Source organism: Lycium ferocissimum, chromosome 10 (assembly GCF_029784015.1).
Source record: "Lycium ferocissimum isolate CSIRO_LF1 chromosome 10, AGI_CSIRO_Lferr_CH_V1, whole genome shotgun sequence".
In the NCBI taxonomy this organism is placed as follows: Eukaryota; Viridiplantae; Streptophyta; class Magnoliopsida; order Solanales; family Solanaceae; genus Lycium; species Lycium ferocissimum.
The window spans coordinates 38,112,433-38,133,349 of record NC_081351.1 but is presented as its reverse complement, the minus strand read 5'-3'; the positions used below and the strand labels follow the sequence as shown (position 1 = coordinate 38,133,349).

The window sequence follows — 20,917 nt, the reverse complement described above, 5'->3', positions numbered from 1 at the left end:
TCTTACCATTAGTACTACACTCATTCCACATTCTTTTGGTAAAAGATATTGCTAAAAGCACCAAATTGTGCAACACCTGTAAGTCACGTTTATTTTTCTTGTAATTGGTAATTGCAGTCTGCTTTTATACAAACATAATTTAGATCTTTTTGGATTCTGCAGACCAGCTAAATTTTTGAACTCTTTAGGGTCCAAAACAGTTCGTTTTAACCCAACCGAGAAATTGGACACCAGCTTACTCCACCCTCCATTGAGGATATGTTAGGCTAAACACACACAAAAAAAACTGACGAGATATTGAATGGTAGGCGTAAAATCCAATTTTCACTAGACTCTTCTACTCACTTGCCTAAACCCAGGTGACCAAGACTCAAAAGAGGGGCGCAAAAGGAAAATGAAGGAAAAGTTTTCACTGCTCTAATCCTCAGAATTCACCATGTACAATTTTTAAGTTATCAGAAAAATGAACAAATTCTGCCCCTCAAATAAATCCCTCTCCGCTTTTGCATTTGATCACCTGTAATATCACTTGCAGAAAAAACTGACGTCAAGTCTACAAGAGGACGATACAGAAGAGCTACTAATATTCTCTCAAGAAAAGCTACTGTAATGCAAAAGTTCGCTGAACCTTGACACAGCTGGTCCAATCTTTTGGTCTCTCCTGCCTAGAATGATTCCACCATGACGCAACACAAATTGAGAGCACCACAATCAGCTAAATTTACCAAGTTCCATCTTTTTCTTAATTGCCTTTTGACCGTGGTATATGAATGAATCAAGTATCCCTGACACAGTGAAAACCCCTGGAAACAATTTCCAGAAAATTAGTACGAAACGTATTAACATATATACTCCGTGTCTAGTCAAAATAAAGTCACAAATAATAGAATAGACGAAACACTAGAAATGCTTTTACGAGATGTAGCCAATATCAGCTAAGAGATAAACAGGGAAAGGATGAAGACTATATTACCTCCAACTATAGCACAGACATTAGTCAAGAAGTGTAAGAACGAAACGTGTTGCTCAGTGAATGTCACCTGCAACAGGGCCAGAGATGAAATTAAGGACAACATAGACACATTTATGATGGTTGGGAAAACTACTTCCTACTCTCAAAGAAAAGACGAAATTGAGCAGGAACTTAGTAGCAACAATACTGTTACCTTCCCTGCCCCTGCCAAACCATTTTTTTAAAGAGAAAAAAGCCTTAATGTAACAATTACTGAGATTTATGATGAAGAAAATAGAGACGTCTCAGAGGTGAATTAACGACTTAGAAATTTGAGTAATGAAGCCAATGATGCCAAACCTTGATTGGTGAAAGGTCATAGAAGAAAAAAACACCAGGAATAGACTGAAAACGGCCAACATCCGCGCCTTGAAAATGTTCAGTTACAGAAAACTGCAAACAATAAGCTGTTGAATTAGATTTTGTGGTCTAGGAGTACAACATATGCAGGTAGATAACTTGAAGAATTAAAAAACCTGATTTGACTGGATGGTATGCCCACTGACATCTTTATATACTGTAGGTACCACCTGTAGCAAATAATTAGATATTTCTATTGACATTAACAGTAAATTTCCATCTATAAGTCACAGATACTAAGGTTAACCTAATGTCTCAACAGAAATCATATCAGAGAGACAAGCATAAACATTTCAAGAACAAAAAGTGTCATGTACAACCTATTAGAGTATAATGCATATACTGCAACATGCCAACAGAAATGCCAAATGGATATCCAAAATTACAGAATGGCAGAACCAGATAAAGGTTTACGCAATTTTTTCCCGAAATGGAGAAAGATGCTTACAGATTATATATATCATCTTTAACATTGTTTTTTTGAAGCTAACATCTTTGACAATATTCTTTCAACAATAACAATACAATAGCAACAAGGGCACATATACTGAAACATGCCAATAGCAAATACCATATGGACATCAACGGTTACAGAATCATACAACTAGATATAGGTTTATGCTTCTCTAACCCAAATGGAAAAAGATGGTTACAGATCATTGATCTAATTTTTGACCTTATTCTTCTTCTGTTTTTTTGACCTTATTCTTCCCACAATGACAACAATAATAGTAACCAGCCAAACAATCAAAATGAGGAATCTTGGAAAAACAACTCTAACACTACCTGTTTATCCCACCTTAATATTAAATACTTTCTATGAAGTTAGCACAAGGGAGTTAAAAGTTGTACAATCCAACAAAGTTACACAGTTGAGGTAGTGGGGATATAATGGGGTGTGCGCCAACTTGTGGATAGCTCAACTAGTCCGCTGGGATCTTGCTAAAGCCCACAAGCACAGGCCTCAAGTTTTGCCACCAAGACGGGGGCAGATGGATAGCCTTGTGTAAATGAGCTCACACTGATCATAGGGGTTTCATAAGGGTTTAGTTGGCTTGGTCCGTAAGCTTTGCAAAACCAGCTACTTGTTTAAGGACTTAATCTCAGTAACTGTAAGAGCCCACAACCCCCTCTCTCACGTAAAAGAACAATGCAACTACTTTGGGGACGGGGAAAAGATTGCTCTAGGCATTAATCCTTGACCACTCTATGGCAAGTAACACTAACAACCACTACATCAAGTGATGATTCCAAACTCACAAAAATTCATGTAAATAGCAGAAACAAGGAAGAAAGGAGAAGTATGAGGTCAGTCACATGAAAAATGCCAACCTTGATAAAATACTGATACATGCCGTGGGGTGTTTCTTGTGTCCATGTCACACTGCAATTTGGATTAAAAACAATGAAGAAACAGCCAAATTACACGTCATCGTATATCCATCAAAATAAAGACACACAACAACAAGGTATAGACTAGCAAAAGAGATATACCCATCAAGAGGATTCACAACACCTGGGAAGTATTCTCCATAAGTTAATCTATTGATCTCGTGACTAATCTGTTAAAAGTAATTTTTAGTGAAGTTATATTAAGGCCCCAAAAACAAACATGAACAGATGAACCAAGTTACGGAAACAGCATACATTATAACTATCCTTCTGAAACGTTTGCAAATCATGGACGTGAACATTTGACTGCTGAAAACTCTTCCCAGGTGCAAAGTGGAAATTTCCAGCCACTTTATTGACCTCCAAGAACCCATACATATTACATCCTTCACCTTCTTCCGCTTTGATCTTTTCTAGGAATCCCTCTCTTTTACACTGACTCAAATGAAATTCGAAACAGAGAAGAAAGATCAGCCATGCCTTCTATCAGCGCATCATTAAATAATTAAAGCTCAACAATCATGCATTCTTTTCATATTAATTGAATAAGTGTGCAAAATATATGAAGCAAAAGCAGCATAGTTGGAAGTTTATCATCTAGATGCTATGCAATCTTCCATAGCTTAAGCAAAGAAACCAGACCACTAAGCAATTTGTACAGTTTTGCCTAGTTTATTCCCTGACCAAAAGAGATCAAGGTTTTGTTTTTGTGAGTACTTGTCAGAGAAAATTATGTTCCTGTGAAATGGTTTTTATGCATCTTCCCTCTGTTTTTTCTATTAGGATACTGGTCAACCCATATTTCCAAATTTCTAATTTGGCTAAAATTTCCCACAAACCAAATCCTGCAGAAGTCACAGGATATTCATCAACAATTTCTATTTTTTTCATTAACAAAGAAACACTACTTGTCAAAGAAAGTGGTTAAAAAAATTGATCTCTCAAAAATAAACACTTACATAAAAGCTTGAGCATACACTCAATTCCTTAACATTATACAAGTTCCCAACCTTTGATTAATAAAATGTACTAATTATATAAATCTATCCTGAGGTTTGCTCAAATTAAAAAATAAACCTCATTAGTTTGACTGCATCACCTAGTTAAGGATTTAGGGAAACCATAACAGTTTATCCTCAGCGGTGATGCCTTGCCATACCATTCCTTTCTCTTTTCTCAATTGGCATCTAAATCTTTCAGAGTTTGACATTTTCCCATTCACATTTGATGAAACGGTTTAACTTTATTCGTTGCATCTCCACCCCATAAAAAAAGGAAAAATTGAGTTTTTTGCTCATGGTTTTAAACTCCCAGCTCTTAATAGTTTTCTTTTGCAGTGTCTGGAGTTTTTAACCTTTTCTTTGTAAAGTTTTGCATCTGCTTGATGCTTTTGAATATGAATATAATAACTTACTTCATCAAAAAAAAAAAAAAAAAAAGGAAAAATAATAAAGCTAAATTTTAACTCTTTTTCCTTCATGAGTTAAGTTCTATGTATTATGTATGTGAAGAAACTGGGAAGTTCATTGAAAAGGTCTAATTCTTGATATAGAAAAAATAAAATCGTCCATATTTTAGAGTTAAATATAGAAGTCGTTAAATATTTAGCTTCTGGGTTTTGGGAAGCCTTTTATTATGAAGTTGCTTGAAATATGTTTTGTTCCCACAAAATCAGCAATTCCTTAAGGACCTTTTCAGAAATGATGTATGGTAATCATATTTCCTGTAGTGTCATCAAAATTAGACAAAAACCTTCGAGAATTTATCTCAAGTAAATTTTTGACAACTGTGTGAATCCTAAGCATTAGCTGTATGTATCAGCACATGCTACAGCACTTGGTGCTACCACTATATTTTACTGACGATAAAGCATCCAACTTTTAGAAAAAACATAATATCACCTACAGGGCAATTTTGTCCACTAAACATGACCAAAACTAGTTATCTTACATAAAACTAATTGCAGAGGGTCAGAAAATATGCAAACTACTTGAGAGATCTTTGTAATCAGAATAAAAATCACATAAGGTTTTTGAAATTAACCCTTAACATAATTCTACTACACAAAATTCATGGAATATAACTAATCTTCAGACCTCGAATAAATGTTATCCTCACAACTACTGTAACATGTAAAGTGTGGAATAGTCACTATTGAATATTGCATAGAGTTAAAAAGAAAAGGTGGATTAATCACATTCATTTAACATACATGTGCACAAATTAACATGTTCACATTTGTTTGTTGTGATTGTGAGACCATATTGCTCACAGTGGCAGATCCAAGATTTTCACTCAGGGGTTCGGAAAAAACAAAAAAAGCTAAATATAAAAAATAATGTTGTTCCTGGGAATCGAACCCAGGACGCCAGAGACAATTTTGAACACCCTGGACCACTTGAGCTAACCTTTTGCATTTGTTCAGGGTATTCAAAAGTTAGTATATGTACATAAACACAAAAAATCTACCCTATATATACACTATAATTTTTTGTCAAGGTGTTCGGGTGAACACCCTCCCCACAAATCTTCTATCACCTCCATGTTATGTTGCATAATCAAGACATGATTCAAAATGGAAGGACCAAATCTTCATTTAAGACTCATCAAACACATGGGATGTAGAGTTGAGATATTTTCGTAACATAGCAAGCCATACTAACTTCTTAGATTTTCCATTTTCACAAGAGAAAGAAGACATGGTAGTCAAGCTTTCACAGAGGAACAAATGACTTCAGTTTCAGGGAACAATTTCGAGAAGAAAAACACAAACAGAACATGTTACACCTTCAATGATCAACAGCCAACATACCTGGTCAATTATATCTGGGTTGGTCAACGCCCAACCTTTCTTTCGATAGGCTTCACGAACATCTTCACAGGTGTTACAACAATGATCATCTGACTGCAAAATTGACAGGAATTCAGAGTTGGGACTTATGAGTAACAGTTCAATGAGATAACTACCTGTATTGTGAATGTGGTATCATCAAGGAAAAACAAAAAAGATTGTGTCCATGAAAGTAAACAAAGATTATGGATGTTAAATTCCAAAAATGAATGGAAACTAAAGCTTATATCATCATCTGATTGAGAGATTTCTAGCATCAAGAGACAGGAACATACCCCTTCAGCACCGTAACAGGAACCACAATATGTTTCGTTGTGCTCAAGTCTTCCTCCATGCCTTTGCAAAGGTCTATCAATCTGTTGTTGGAATAGAGTATGTTTCTTAAATCAAAAGTCATTCTTGGTATTGGATCCATGAAAATCCAGAATGCAAATAACGGCCAAAATCATTTCTTTAAATCTAGACCTTTGGCAGCTATAAAATTTGAAACAAAGCTAAATAGATTTCTACATCAGCTATTTTTGATTAAATAAAAAGAAGTTACATCAGTCAAGTAAAATTCTCAATGCGAAGAATTCCTTCAACTTGGATATAACAGGTATTTCTGTGCATTGTCTTAAGCTGAAAATGTAACTTCTATCTTACCGTAGGAGCACCAATGCCCTCCTTCCTTGTCTCAATAACATTACCGAGTACATCAATTCTTTTCTTGATAATGTCATGTCTCTGCAAGTATAAATATAATCACATCATACAAACAGCCAAAGATCATATCCGTCGGCGTTAGAATCCAATAATTAGTGCAAGTAGCTCCCAAACATCTCTACTGTCAAAACTTTGATTCTTATTTTCAAAATGGCCTTAACTTCCACTGCAATAATAGCATATACCATTACCAGCTGAGAGGTATTTTCTTAGCTTCATTGCGATACAAGCCTTCTTGCTGCCTAGTTTATAATGTACTGCTTCTGTCTTTACATAATTAAGCATTTCTTTCTTGAAAATCAAGAACTTAGTGTTACAGGAGGACATTAGGTTAATTCCAAGGAAAGAGAAGATTACACACTTAAGACTCAAGGCCTCAAACACATCAAACCAAGCATCGATATACAGGGGAAACCAGACAAACTATAAAAAAAAGAAAAACCATATTCTTTTCAGAATCTTAGAGCAGCTCAGTAATAGATAGCACTTAAAGTTCATTTAAGAGAAACTACATCAGCTTAGACAAGCATGTATATACAATTCAGAAGATTATATTTCTTTGCATGTCATTGCTGTGTCGAGCAAGGTAGAATGTAAGAGCAAGAAAAAACATATGTGGATAGAGCACTCCTTTTTCCTTCTATTTATTTTTTTGCCAAGTGGTTCAGGAATACGACAAAATCCAAGAGACCCAGTTTAGATCCCTATTACAGAACTCAGTGCATTGTTGTCAAATGCTCATTTGAGGCACGCTTAAGTCATGAAGCTCAGTGAAGCTCAGGTAAGCGCGGGAGTATGCAAGGCACTAAGGTGAGTGCCGTATTGGCTATAAGTTCCATCTCTGAATAATGCAGTACTAAATACTCCCTCTGTCCCAATTTTTGTGACACACTTTCCTTTTTAGTTTATCCCTAAAAGAATGTCACCTTTCTATATTTAGAATCAGTTTAACTTTATGAGATGATTTACAACCACAAAAATATCTAAGATTTGTTTTGGACCACAAATTTCAAAAGTTTTCAGTTCTTTCTTAAACATCGCGCCAAGTCAAATGGTGCCACATAAATTGGGACGGAGGGAGTAATAAATATGATTGACAAAATAAAATATTAATTGCCCACAGGGGTTAGCTCAAGTGGCAAAGGTTGACAAACTTGTGCCTTAGGTCAAAAGTTCGAGTCCTGCGCCAAGCGAACTAAGTCCAGTATTTAAGTGGATACGGGTAGGGCGGCGAGCCCATCATCCCCGGAGTTTCTAAGGCTACATTGGATCCAGACGAATTTCTTGGTCACAAAAAACAAAAGATATATCAACTGTTAAGGAAATCATTCTGAGCAAAGTTGTTACTTTTTGCTAACATTACATATATATTTTTATTTTTTCCCGTTGAGCCTTTTTTAACCAAAGTCCACACTTCAATTGAGATTTGCGCTTAAAGCCGAGTACTTTTTAATGCTTTTCGACTTTGAGAACGTTACCTCAGTATGAAACTATATTCCCTGACCTTGGTGGACATGCTTACCTAACACCTGCTGTTTTGTTGAGATAAGGTACCTAGCACCTGCGGTTGTGGCTTGCAGCAGGTTGCTTAGTCGAGCTGCATGTGAACTCGCCCGAATACCATTGTTGTGTTACCAAAAATGTGTTGGAAGGCATTAAACGGATGAAGTTAGCAATTATTTATGTTGTATATACTCTCATTAAAGCTGCTTACACTGTTTTCCATTAAAAGAACGGAAAAGGCTCAAATATGCCATCGAACTATCGGAAATGGCTCATTTATGCCACTAGTCAATAGTTTGGCTCATTTATGCCACTCATCAATAGTTTGGCTCATTTATGCCATCGCCGTTACCAACATGACTCATCAATGCCATTTTTCATTAACACCGGTTTTACAATAACAGATATGATATGTGACTCCAACTAGATGGTTGTGGGTGGGTCGGGTGTATGGGTCGGATTTCTTATTAATTTGGGATTTAAAATTGGGCTGATTTAATTAAGTGGCATAGACCTCTAATTGGAGGCCACGTGTCATATCTGGTATTGTAAATATACAACGAAATTAAGAGGTTCAGCACATAGTATATATACATTAAAAAAGTTCTTTTTACGTATTTACACAGTGTAATTTTTCGGCGAAAGGGGTGTCGGTTGACACCCCTTGGATGCATGTGGCTCCGCCACTGGTAACAGCAATGGTACCACATAAATTGGGACAGACCAAAAAGGAAATGGTGCCACATAAATTGGGACAGAGGGAGTATTATTATTTCCACTAGGAGACGACATACTCAGGTACACACAGGAGCAGATATTCACGACATACTCAGGTACACACAGGAGCAGATATTCAGCCATGTGGAATGCACCCAATACTTCACAAGGACAATCCGGTCAAGTCTCATAAAACTTGATTACTCAATGAGGACCATAACCCTAAAAGAAAATCAGGTCGTCCAATTCTATATACACAGAAAGGACTAGCATTCCAGATAATGGAATCATGTGGGGTTCGGAAAAACTAGGAACATAGTAACAGGACAATATAACCTGTTTGCTGCACATACAATGTCAAGATGCTGCTCTCCACTGATATCCATGGCATCAACACTGACAATCGAACATGGAAGTGCTGGAAAGGTGATATCAAACTGCACTTTCAGATTAAATCAAGCATTAGAATCAGTCTTTATACCACGTCATAGATCAAGAGAACTACATAGTTAAACACATAGAGGAAATTCTTCAGACTATAAGAAGAGAAACTGCAGAAAGCAAATCAGGAGTTTTACCCTGAAAAATGTAAGTGAAAATATCACCAAAAACTATTCCAAGGTAAGTCTACAAGATATCTCCTTTATATTGGAAGTCGTAGCAACTATTCTAAATTGTGAAGGAAATTTATAGTCAAAAAGAAAATATAATTAATAATTTTTTAATGCAAGAGTGGAAGTTTTAATTATATTTGAAAGTTAAAACTAGAGTACTTGTTAGGCCAGATAACAGTAAACGCTTTTCTGGATAGTCTATGAGCTAACTTTTACCAGTTAACTGCAACACCCTTCTCAAAGTATACTATATATAAGAACTTCATATATAATACAAAAATAACATAGATGCCATCCTGACAATTCAGCTAGAATGTTTCACAAATTTCGTCTACTATAGTCAAAATAATTGATATTTGACAAGGGAATCAAAGTTTTTAAAATGAGTAAAGACAGTATAATTTTTTTTAAAAAAAATTGGTAACATAAAGAGAATATAAAATTTAATAATTCAAGGGAAACCAATTAGGCTAGAGGTTGAAAATACATGTGTGTTGGGTATAGTTTTGGTGCTTAGATTAGATGCAGCATCCCGCAGGTTGTTTTACCTAAAAAAATATTTAACAGTAATCTGAAAATTGTTTGGTTTCCTTATTATCTTCATTAAGGTCAACAGTCATCAGAATTTCAATCATTTCAATTGGATCCTATTAAATACCTACTCCCTCTGTTTCAATTTGTTTGAACCTATTTCCTTTTTAGTCCGTGCCAAAATGAGTGAGCTCTTTCCTAATTTGAAAACAAATTCACTTTATGAATGATTTACAGCCACACAAATTTTCAAGGCTTATTTTGAACCACAAGTTTCAAAAGTCTTCCCTCTTTCTTAAATGTCGTGCCCAATCAAATGGGTTCATATAAATTGAAACAGAGGGAGTATAATTTTGTTTCCTTCCATTGAACCACAAAAGAGGGGCAAAAAGGAAACAAGAAAATATCTTTTCCTTGCCCTCACAATCATGGTTGTCTCTCTTTTTTGTGTTATATATAATAGGTAAGTATATTTGTATGCTAAACGCCTTTCCGGGAATATGGAAAGTACTTCCAAAGGTGGAGACTAATTAGCAATGATATATTATTCAAAGCCAAATCAACTTCTTTAAAGCCTCATATATCAGCACAAGTTTCTAGGCCATGCAATACAACACTATGATGGAAGAGATTGAGACTTCGAAAGAGCGAGCACAAATGAACGATATGGAGCATTAACACATTCAAAACTCAAAAAAAATCAGAAAACTACATCACTCAGCCTCAGGGTGAGAGGAATATTACATTGATGCGCAGCGTTTCTCCTCTTGAAGTATCCACGACAAGCTTTGTCTCAGTGACAGCATGAAGATATAATTCTACAGAAAGCCAGGAGAACAATAAGGACAAAGAACACAGAGAATGATAACAATACGTCATAACATCATTTTAGGCCAAGAAAAAAAACCACCCTTCCCATAAAAAGTTGAAAATGAATGCCATACCACCCATAGCTTCAGTATATATCATCAATCATCAAGGGTAACATAAAATAGAGAGGTTGAACACAATTTGAGCAGTCTGCTAATTCGAAATCAGCAGCCAAACTATTTGCAGTCTGTTATGAAATCGGCTAGAAACTTGATCTCCATTAACTTTAAAGAAATGTTCAATTGCCGCAGTCTGCTTATTCGAATGCACAGAAACACAAAATACATTCATAAAGAGCACTTATTTTCTCTTCACAGATAAGGATAGAAAGACTTCGGAGAATTCCCTGACTGAAAATATAACAGAACTAAGTACTTAATAATATGTATAGCTTAAAGAGATATATGTTCCCATATCCGCTCTTTTTTATTAAAGAATCTTATTACATCAAATAAAAGCTAAACAGAATGTATGAAAACATTGATATTGAAATATTTGATACATGAAGCCACGATCTGATAGATATACATCGAAATCTACAGTCTCCTTAAAATAATATAGATATATAATCTAGATAGAAATTAAGATAGAAAAGGAACTACAGCCCGCTATTTACGCTAGTTTGGACATCTTCTGTCAAGCGTCCAACAATTCATATCAAAAGCTGGAGAGCAGGAATTTACTTCTAAGTTAACTTACCACCAATATTGGCAAATGGGACTGACAAAAGTGCATTAAGACCATTGAAGACTCCAGTGAACCATGAATGGTAGAAGTAGCAGGAATACCATATATCGGAAGTTCAACAAAAACAACATACCCAGTCCACAAAGTGGGGTCTGGGGAGAGTAGAGTGTACGCAGACCTTACCCCCACCGTGGGAGGTAGAGAGGTGGTTTCCGGTAGACTCTCGGCACAACAACAGGCAATTCAAAGCAGTACGAAAAATAAAATAACAAGAGCAAATAAGCCATGTCAAAACAATATAAAAAACATGATACAGCAGTCTGAAAAAAGGAGCAGTAACTACCACAAATTAATACGATAATCGAAGTACAAGAAACATCATATAATAGCATAAATCGAAGGAGAAGAAACTACAGGAATAATCCTACGACTACTAGTATGCAAGAATACGCGTGACAACGCTGAACTACCTACTAGCCTTCTACCCTAATATCCTCCATAACCTCCTATCTAAGGTCATGTCCACGGTAAGCTAGAACTGCGTCATGTCCTGTCTAATCACCTCTCCCCAATACTTCTTCGTCCTACCTCTGTCTCTCCTGAAACCGTCCATAACCAACCTCTCACACCTCCACATTGGGGCATCCGTGCATCTCCTCTTCACATGCCGGCATGAACCATCTCACCCTTGCTTCCCGCATCTTGTCCTCAACCGAGGCCATCTATCAGAAGTTCAAGATGTCAAATTTAGCAATAACAACTGGAACTATAACATCACAATTCAGGGGTGTCAATGGCCAACACTTTTTATTTTGCTGTCCTTCTCTTTCTTATAAGACTTGAGGATGTGCTGAAGCTAATCTTTCCTTGCCCAACCACTCATCCACGACACAACTCACAAGTAATAAGACATGAGTCACTCCTCCGAATTGGGCAAAATGAAAACCATAACTAACAGCTCCAAAAGCTGCACATTACATTCTGGAAGCACCAAAATTATCATTATGTGCATGGTTTATACAAATTCGAAATGTGTAATTAAGAAATTTCCCTTTGTCCTCCTATATCTATTTGATAAAGCACATCAGCACCAACTTCACTGGAGAGAGAGCATACTGCCAATGCTTTTATGAATTTTGAACACTTACCCTTTACCATTCCCTGCTGCAGAATTTTTATCAATACTAGACACATCTTAAAAATGTGAACAAACTTCCGAAAGAAAAGAAAGATCGAAATCTAGAAAATGGACTTTATCAGGTATGATAAGGATTGTAAATGGTCCAAAGAGCGTAAAATCAAAAACCAAAAACCAGATATTATTTCTCTCAAAGTGGACAACTCTAGATCATCTGTTGTCAATGACATCCCCATCGGAGCAGAATGTGGATATATTTATATACAAAACCGATGCCCGTCCTAAATGTGATATAAGAACCCCACTGTCCCTCTCACGTGATAGAAGTACTTGGGGATTGAGGCGTAATAAGACGTAGCTCTGTATACTTACATTACTGACCAGGGGCAGATTTAGGCTTTAAGATATGGGTTCGGCAAAACCCAGTAGATTTGGTCAGACCCTGTATATGTGTTGAAAAATTCAAAAAATATGTACAAAAATTAAGTTCAGAACTCAGTTAATAGCACTTGAGGTGAATGTCCTAGAATCCAGAAACCATAAAGGTCAAATCCTGAATCAGCTTCTGTTACTGGTCCCAAATAGTTTGGGTTCAACGCAGGGGCAGATCTAGTGAAATAATTGCAAGTTCACGTGAATGTATTTGTATTTTAAAATTCATCAAATGTGATTTCCAGGCCAGCTTAACTAATTCCAGGAGATACCTGGCACCTTCAGCAGCAACAGGTATTACTAGGCAACATTACATGAATTAGTGTATGAATATACTTACGGAGCTCGGAGATGAAAAGCAAGGTCATGATGATGGAGGAAGCCAGGGTTATAACACCTCCAGAAAGTGTTCTGCTGTAGAAATCCTCATTGATCTTTGGATATGCATCCAAATTTCGAACTTTACTGATAAAACTATCCATATTTTGGAGATCCTCTATATTGGATTTGGAGATTTGCTAATTTTACAAATTTGGCGAGTTCTCTTGTTGCCCCTAATCCTCAGTATTGATATTTTTGAATCTGACAGCTTTTATTTATTTATTTATTTATTATTATTACTTATGAGGAAAAGGACAGAGAACATTCGCCGGAGAAGAAAGTCATCGTTTTTCTTCTGCCTTTGAACTACCGTTTTACGTTTCTTCTTATTTGGGCTCGCTATTTACTAGGCCCTTCCTTTGGGCTTAATAGAGGCAATAACATATGGGCAATTCGCAGAATTGCCCTTCTTTTGGGGTGGTATTTAAATTTTGCCCCTCATATTTGCGGTCTTTAAATTTTGTCCTTCGGCTAAAACCCATAGGTTCCGGGTTTGAACCCCCGCTCAGTTAAAAATTTAAAAAAAATTGCAAAGCAGAGTTTAAATTTCGCTATGTCCCCTCCGGCAGACTTTTAGTTATGTTTAACTAAAAGTCTTGCCGGATGGGGCAAACTTTGCCTTGAAGCATATATATATATTTTTTCTTAACTTTTCAAGGTAAACTTTTAGTAATGCCTTAACTAAAAGTGTGCCCATAAAACATAACTAATAGTATGCCCAATAAGGCGTAAGTTTTCCTTAAGGCATAACGAAAAGTTTGCCTTATAAGACAAAGTTTAAATTTTGCTATGCCCCCTCCGGCAGACTTTTAGTTATGTTTAACTAAAAGTACGGGAGGGGGCGGACTTTATATATATATATATATATATATATATATATATTTTTTTTTTTTTTTTACTTTTCAAGGTAAACTTTTAGTTATGCCTTAACTAAAAAGTATGCCTAAAGACATAACTAAAAGTATGCTCGTAGGCGGAATTTTTCCTTAAGGTATAACTTAAACTTTGCCTTATAAGGCAAAGTCTATGCCTTAAGGAAAAGTTCTTGCCTTATGGGGCATAATTTTGTTATGCCTTAACTAAAATTACGCCTACAAGGCATAACTAAACTATGTCTTAGGAAAAATTCGCCTTATGGGGCGATTTTTAGTTATGCGGATCCAAGATAACTTTATCTTTTCTTAAAGATTGTATGCGGATCAAGCATCTGGCCCCGATCACCTTGCGAAATTATTTTTTTATTTTATGCTTGAGCGGGGTTCGAACCCCGAACTTCGTATATTCGCCCGCACTTTCCAAGCGAAGGGCACAACTTAAAGACCACAAATATGAGGGAGAAATTTAAAGACCCTGAAATTTGAGGGGCAAAATTTAAAGACCACCCCAAAAGAAGGGCAATCCGCGCGAAAAAATGATAACATATCAGGCTCATTAAATTAGTCTGGAATCAAAACAAGCGGTAAAATTGCACAATATGTCCTTCAAATGGGCTGGTCCCTAATTTTTGTTCTTCAAATGGGTTGGTCTTAGGGGTGGCTTTTGGGTAAGCCACTGAAGCCAAGGCTTTAGGCCCCTCATTTTCGAGAGCCTATTGACAGAAAAGAAGGCTTCTAAATCAGTGAGTAATGTATATTAGTAAAATAAAATTTAAGGCCCCTTATTGAGGTTTGACTTTAGGTCCTCAATAGTATGGAGCCGGCCCCCACTTGGTTTCTAATTTGGCCCTTTAACAATCGTACTTATGCTTAAAGGGACATAAGTTCTTCAACGGCAAAAGTTGTACGGGGCATAACTTATGAGATGTTATGATGCGAAAATATAAATGTATGCCCCGAGAAAAATTAGTTGTTATGAGGAACAAAATTTAAAACCAACACAAAATCGGACACGAGTGCCAATGACCCGAGATAAGCGACTTACCTTGATCTATGGTTTTTACGTCTCCTTATTTGGGCTCGCTCTTTAGCAGGCCCTCTTTTTGGGCTCTATATTTAGTACGCCCTTCTAATTAGGCTGCATCTAGATGCAACAACAGATGGGTCATTTGCACTTTTGTTCTTGTTTTGTGTTGGTCTTTAATTTATGTCCCTCATAACAACAACAAAAATTTCGCATGGTATAAATTTATATTTTCGTATCGTAATATCTCATAAGTTATGCCCTGGCATGACTTCAGTTTCTAAAGAACCTATACCCCACTAGATATAAGTTTGATTGCTAAATGAAAAAAGAAAATTAAAGATCATCCCAATTTAAAGGGAAAAAGACACAAATGGTCATCCAGGTGAAACTATTGACACCGAATGGCCCAAGAATCTTAAAAGCCATTTTTTAGCCTTTTTAAAATAATTTCATTTTCTAGCCATTTTTCAACTAATTTCAGCATAGGTATATAAACTGTATCATTGTTGTATAGGTATCAATATTGTATATGTATAGAAAATGTATCATACGTATAGAAACTGTATCATTGTTGTATAGGATATGTATCACTACTGTATATGTATAGAAAAATATATCATACGTATAGAAACTGTATCATTATTGTATATGTATCCCTAAAGTATATGTCAGGAAAATATATCATTGTTGTATAATTTGTGTGTAATAAATATATAATCAACATATAATTAGACAATGTATCATTGGTGTATAGTTTATGTTTAATAAATGTATACCTACTAATTATATACATATTATACATATTTTAGGATATTTCTAAAGACTCAATTAACGTATACTTACTAATTATACACATATTATACATGTTTTGGATATTTTTGAAGGCTTAATATGAATTTTTTCCGTCGATCTTTAGTGGTGACTTTTTGATCTTTTGTGGCGATTAAAAGTATGATTTTTTTTATTTTTTTTATTTATAGTGAATGGGTTTCTAGGCTAGCGTTTGGCAATGCTTTGGGCCGAACGGCCAACTTGGGGTATTAAGCCCAAACGTGAGCCGAACAAGTTTCTGATGGCCACTTTCCCAAAAGACCATCCCATTTTAAGGACAAAAACGTTTAATTCTATAACAACATATCACGCCCAGTAAAGCAGTCTAGATTCCTGAAAAAATCGAAATAAGCAGCGTGCCAGTTAATCTACGATGTCTCTCTTCTCATTTCCTAAGAAAAATTGGATGAATTCATAGTGAAGACATTTCAGGAGTTAAAAACAATCGATTGACCAAGTGGAAATAGGTTAGAATTTTAAAAAAATAACTATTTTCCAAACTTTTAATTGAAAAATATCCACAAATTTAAAGTAATTGCAAAGTATATATTTTTTGCCATGGAGTTTCACTTATGGATTTCAAGAATCATGTGTTTATGTTTGAAATTCATGACATAATTATAGTGTTGGATAAAACATGATTTCGACGAATTTTCGTGCGCTGACTAGTTTCAAACATCAGCACGAAAATAACTATCAATACAATTTTTACGTGACAATATGATATACTCCTACGTAGGCAAATGTGATCTCACTGCAAGTAGCTCATCGATTATACGGACCAAAACGAAAATGGTGTCTACAACCCAAATATGCAATTCTCAAAAACGAGGCCCGGCTCGTTTATGTGTTGACCCAGCTAGGTCTAATGGTTGGGTCATATTGTCAGGCATGAAAAAGGTTCATTTTTATCCTTCATCTAATACGTCTTTCTCTTCTCTTTTTACATGAAAAACTAAACAGAGCTATTTTAACACAAATGCAGGGGAAAAAGCTACATGTGACTAGATTGGTCCCGTTATGTTTAAGTAGGATTCAGTGGAATGTCTCTTAGAACTTCTTTATGTAACATAGTTTACCTTTTGCGTCGGATTATACTCCAAATTCATAAAAAATAAAGCATTAAAATGAAAACTAGATCTTGAACTTTCTAAGGAGCTTCCGAAAATGAATTGCGTGCAACTTGCTAAAGAAAAAAAAATACAAGTGGTTTTGATCTTTTATGACCGACAAAAGATGCACGTGAAATTGGATTAGTCAACTTGGTTTCTTTTTCTTTCTCTCTCTTTCTCTCTTTGAAGATTAAAAATTAAAAAATCGGTGGAAAAAAAAAAAGGAACAGAATCGATAGATTTTAAGAACTAAAATCTTCTCTTCTGGATATTTTTGGTTCCTTTCCAATTGGTATATTTAGGGAATAAAATATTGGGTTATTTTTGGGGGTGGGGGTGGAGAAGAAGGAAACACTTTCATTTCATATAGGAGAAGAGAATTATATTCTTTTTAGATAGGACTTTTTAAATTGATTTGGTTCTGATAACATAATTATTAGTGTTACACCACACCAAGTGACGGTGCCTTATTCTCAAGAATAATCTATCAATGATCAAATAATTCCCTCATCATCATGAAATGAAAACATTAAAGGAAAATAAAATGTGACTAAAATGGTATTAGCTAGCTGTCTACTCATCAACATTCAATTCACTGATAGTCTTGAATTTCATTATGGAGTAATTTCCAGTGATTTACAATATGTTGGGATCTAGTAACTCAGTTGGTTGGCTACCTGAACTCTCACCTTGTTGGTGAGGGTTCGAATCCCCACATTATAATTTCCTTCCCCTACCCTCTATGTAATAAAAACAATTTTAAGAAAAAAAAAGTGATTTACAATATAACGTAGAGTAGATATACTTATTATTTCAAGTAAGAGCTATAGTTGTAAATATGCAATAGCTGTTGTAAAATTTTAATTTCACAACTAGCTAATATTATATTTGTAAAGAAAATTTAAGACAAAAATAAAGGAGAGAAAGAAATGTGATATATATTGTTATTTATATGACGGCTGATAAGTGATAAGCATAGTTGTACATAGAGTATCTTAGAATAAGCACGTGAAACTTTTGTTATATCTGCAAATTGCAAATCAAATCACATTTCAACTTTTGTTGGTTGTGAATCTTATGAAAGAAGCAATAGGGATTTTAAGAAATCTAGGGACATGCACGCTTGACAAAACTCAGATAAATTAAAATCCTCTGTATATATCTTTATCATGTTCCAAATCAAAGAGTTCTCTTATTATTGGTGAATAGAATTCACTTGGACTATGATTGCCGACGAGGCTTTGACATGAATATTACTTTTCTCTACATTTTCCAGCTCAATCTTTTTTGTTGTTATTAGGAGTATTACTTTTCATAATTAACTTCTCATTGGCATATCTAAGTCAAAAAAGTGTACTTTAGCGGTCGTGCAAAAGGAAAAAGAGAAGTTGAGAACTGGAAGACAGCTTGCTTACTGTTGGTGGAAGAATGACTAACCTATGATTTTAGATTATCTCCTTTTTTTTTTAATTTTTTTTTTAATTTTTTTTATATGTACTTTTTATCAGTCGGTACTAAATCCAAGTATCCAGCCTTTTGTTTCGTTTTTCAATGAGACGTTGGGTGCATGGAATGAGTTGGTTTCACACGGATTTAATTTTTTTTTCTTCAAATTAACTGTTGAAAGTATCATTACACGTTGAGTTTTAATTTTGATGATTAACAAACAATATATCGACATTAGGGTGAGCCATAGTTTATAGATTCTTTGATAGCTAGGCTGTTGCATAATCCCAAGTCGTGTGTTAGAAAGATCAAATTAAACTGAAGAACTAATGCCCCTGTTTGACGTACTTTGTCATTCAACTCCTCAATTGGTCAATTTAATTTAGTAGCTATTTTCAGTTGTAACTTAAGTCACCTGTTCAAGAAGCACTTTGTTTGGTCTTTCTTTTTGGAAAATCTTTTTCACATTTAGGCAAGAGTTAACTTAGAAATAATATTGCTATGGTCAAGGGATTGTAGGTGTTAAAGGACGTTTTCAGTTGTAATAACATATTGGAGTAGGATGCATTTTAAGACCAGTTTAATTAGGCTTGAAAAGACACTTAAGCGAAATGGAATTTCGTTGATTCTAAAGGCTGCTTATAAATAATATGATTATTATAATTAGAGAAAAAGAGAGATTTCTGTTGGTAGTTTGAGAAATGGAAGCACGCTATTATGACGGCTAAAAGCTAAAATATCTGTGCTGTCTATTTATCTTGCAAAGATCTCATGAAAAAATGTATTTACAAACAATTAAATAAAATATAGGGTGGGGTTGGGAGGAGTTGTCAATATTATCTTTGTGAAGAGGGAATGAGAGTAGTGGAGCAGAGGGAATGAACCAATGTATGAAAATTCTGTTATGTATAATTAGACCATATCATTGGTCAATTTGGCCATTATGCATGTGCTTATTTTAACATAATTAGGAACCTGATACCTTGAGTCTAACTAGATTTTGGAATCATATTAGAGTTATCAAGATTCGATTTAATTCGTTTTTTATTTGCTTTAGTTAAAATCTAGTACATCATTCTCCCAAAACGATAATGATGTATGTCGTCTTATTTTTACCTACTGTGAAAAAAGTAAAAAATCACCATAATAGTACCCCATAGTAGTTGAAAGAAAATAAGCAAATAGCATAATTATTTCTCTGTGTTAGAGGGTGTTTCATGATTATCTTAATTGGGGAATTCTGTTGAACACTAATAAAATGTACTCTTCCCTTCTAAGTAAATTCTAAAGTTGGCATTTCATGCGCCTTCAATGTTAACCCTAACCTGTAAATGAGAGAAAAAATAAAAGAACTATATCCCAAAACAAGCCATAACATTGATTTTTTTTTATTAATTCAATATATTACAGTTCCCTACTGAAATAAACTGTTAACGGTTTTTTCGCTTGTCTTTCTCATGGCTGAAATAGAACAACAGGAATTTACCCAGCCTATGGCAAGCTTTATTTATTTAATAGGAGAAATTGGAAAGTGAATCAAAAGGCTTCCGTTTTCGTTCTTTGGAGCCCTTTCCGATCTTTTTTGAGTTAACCATTAAAGGGAGATAGAGGAGCTATTTTGCTAACTCTAAGGTACATATTATTTTCTTTTGGAAATTTATAAGATATTCTAGTAAACACACTAACCTGTAAATTGTGAGTGCACGTTTTAATATAGGATCAACTAAGATAAAGCAAACATAAAAAGCATGAGATGTTAGCACATTAATTCATAAACAATAGTATCAATTATATGAAAAATTACTACCATACAGATTTGTGAGAATTTTTTTGTACTTAAAAAGGTCATGTAAAAATTGTTGCGCAGAGCATAATGGAGCCTCCCAAAAGCCAAGGTGCACTAAGCATTAAGGGAAACTTTGAAAGAGACATTAGCATCATTGAGAATTATTAGTGAAGTGAAAAATAGGTATGATCTTTCACTTTACGTGATATTTCCAGCAGCACTCCAATAATTGTGTTCTAAGAATTTGTCCTTGCACTTAGATGAACATGGTTTTGCAATAAAGAGATATCCACATAAGTCACTATAACATACCTTAATTAAAGATAAAGCTAAAAAGTTACCTAAGCACAAAGAAACAAATGTAATCTATAGTTATCTATATGTAATCTATACTTATTTAGACTTTCCCAACTTATTGCTTTTTCCATTTTCTTGTAATTTTCCTCTTGCAATCTTAACAGCTTCTGTTGGATGGAGAGTCATCAAATACTTATTTTATTAAACATTTCAATCAAATAAAGAGCAAATGATGATAATTTGAACCTTTGTGTTGCAAATTGTTTATTGTTCCTTTACCAAAATAGAAAGAGGGCTCTACAACTAATGGCAATGGGTTGGGACCAAAATGCTCTATAGATGGAACTACA

General features: G+C 34.9%; 1 protein-coding gene across 1 annotated transcript; it reads right to left on the bottom strand.

Moving 5' to 3' along the window:
* Positions 1-395: 395 nt before the first annotated feature.
* On the bottom strand, positions 396-13,510 carry LOC132033758 (uncharacterized). Its single transcript, XM_059423817.1, has 13 exons — positions 13,153-13,510; positions 10,430-10,503; positions 8,894-8,977; positions 6,261-6,341; positions 5,891-5,971; positions 5,577-5,669; positions 3,020-3,199; positions 2,867-2,934; positions 2,705-2,756; positions 1,489-1,542; positions 1,313-1,405; positions 974-1,040; positions 396-803 (listed from the first exon to the last, which is right to left on the bottom strand). Exons 1-13 carry the CDS (start codon positions 13,292-13,294, stop codon positions 712-714), a joined length of 1,161 nt encoding a protein of 386 aa, XP_059279800.1. The 5' UTR covers positions 13,295-13,510; the 3' UTR covers positions 396-711.
* Between the last annotated feature and the right edge of the window lie 7,407 nt (positions 13,511-20,917).

What these genes read in the sequence shown, in the direction of transcription:
- LOC132033758 (XM_059423817.1), bottom strand. Translation starts at nt 13,294, where the DNA reads ATGGATAGTTTTATCAGTAAAGTTCGAAATTTGGATGCATATCCAAAG. An exon ending in GAGAGCAGCATCTTGACATT is followed by an intron (nt 6,342 to 8,893) that starts GTATGTGCAGCA and finishes TTATACTTGCAG; the next exon opens with AGACATGACATTATCAAGAA. An exon ending in CCTGTTACGGTGCTGAAGGG is followed by an intron (nt 5,670 to 5,890) that starts GTATGTTCCTGT and finishes TCAATTTTGCAG; the next exon opens with TCAGATGATCATTGTTGTAA.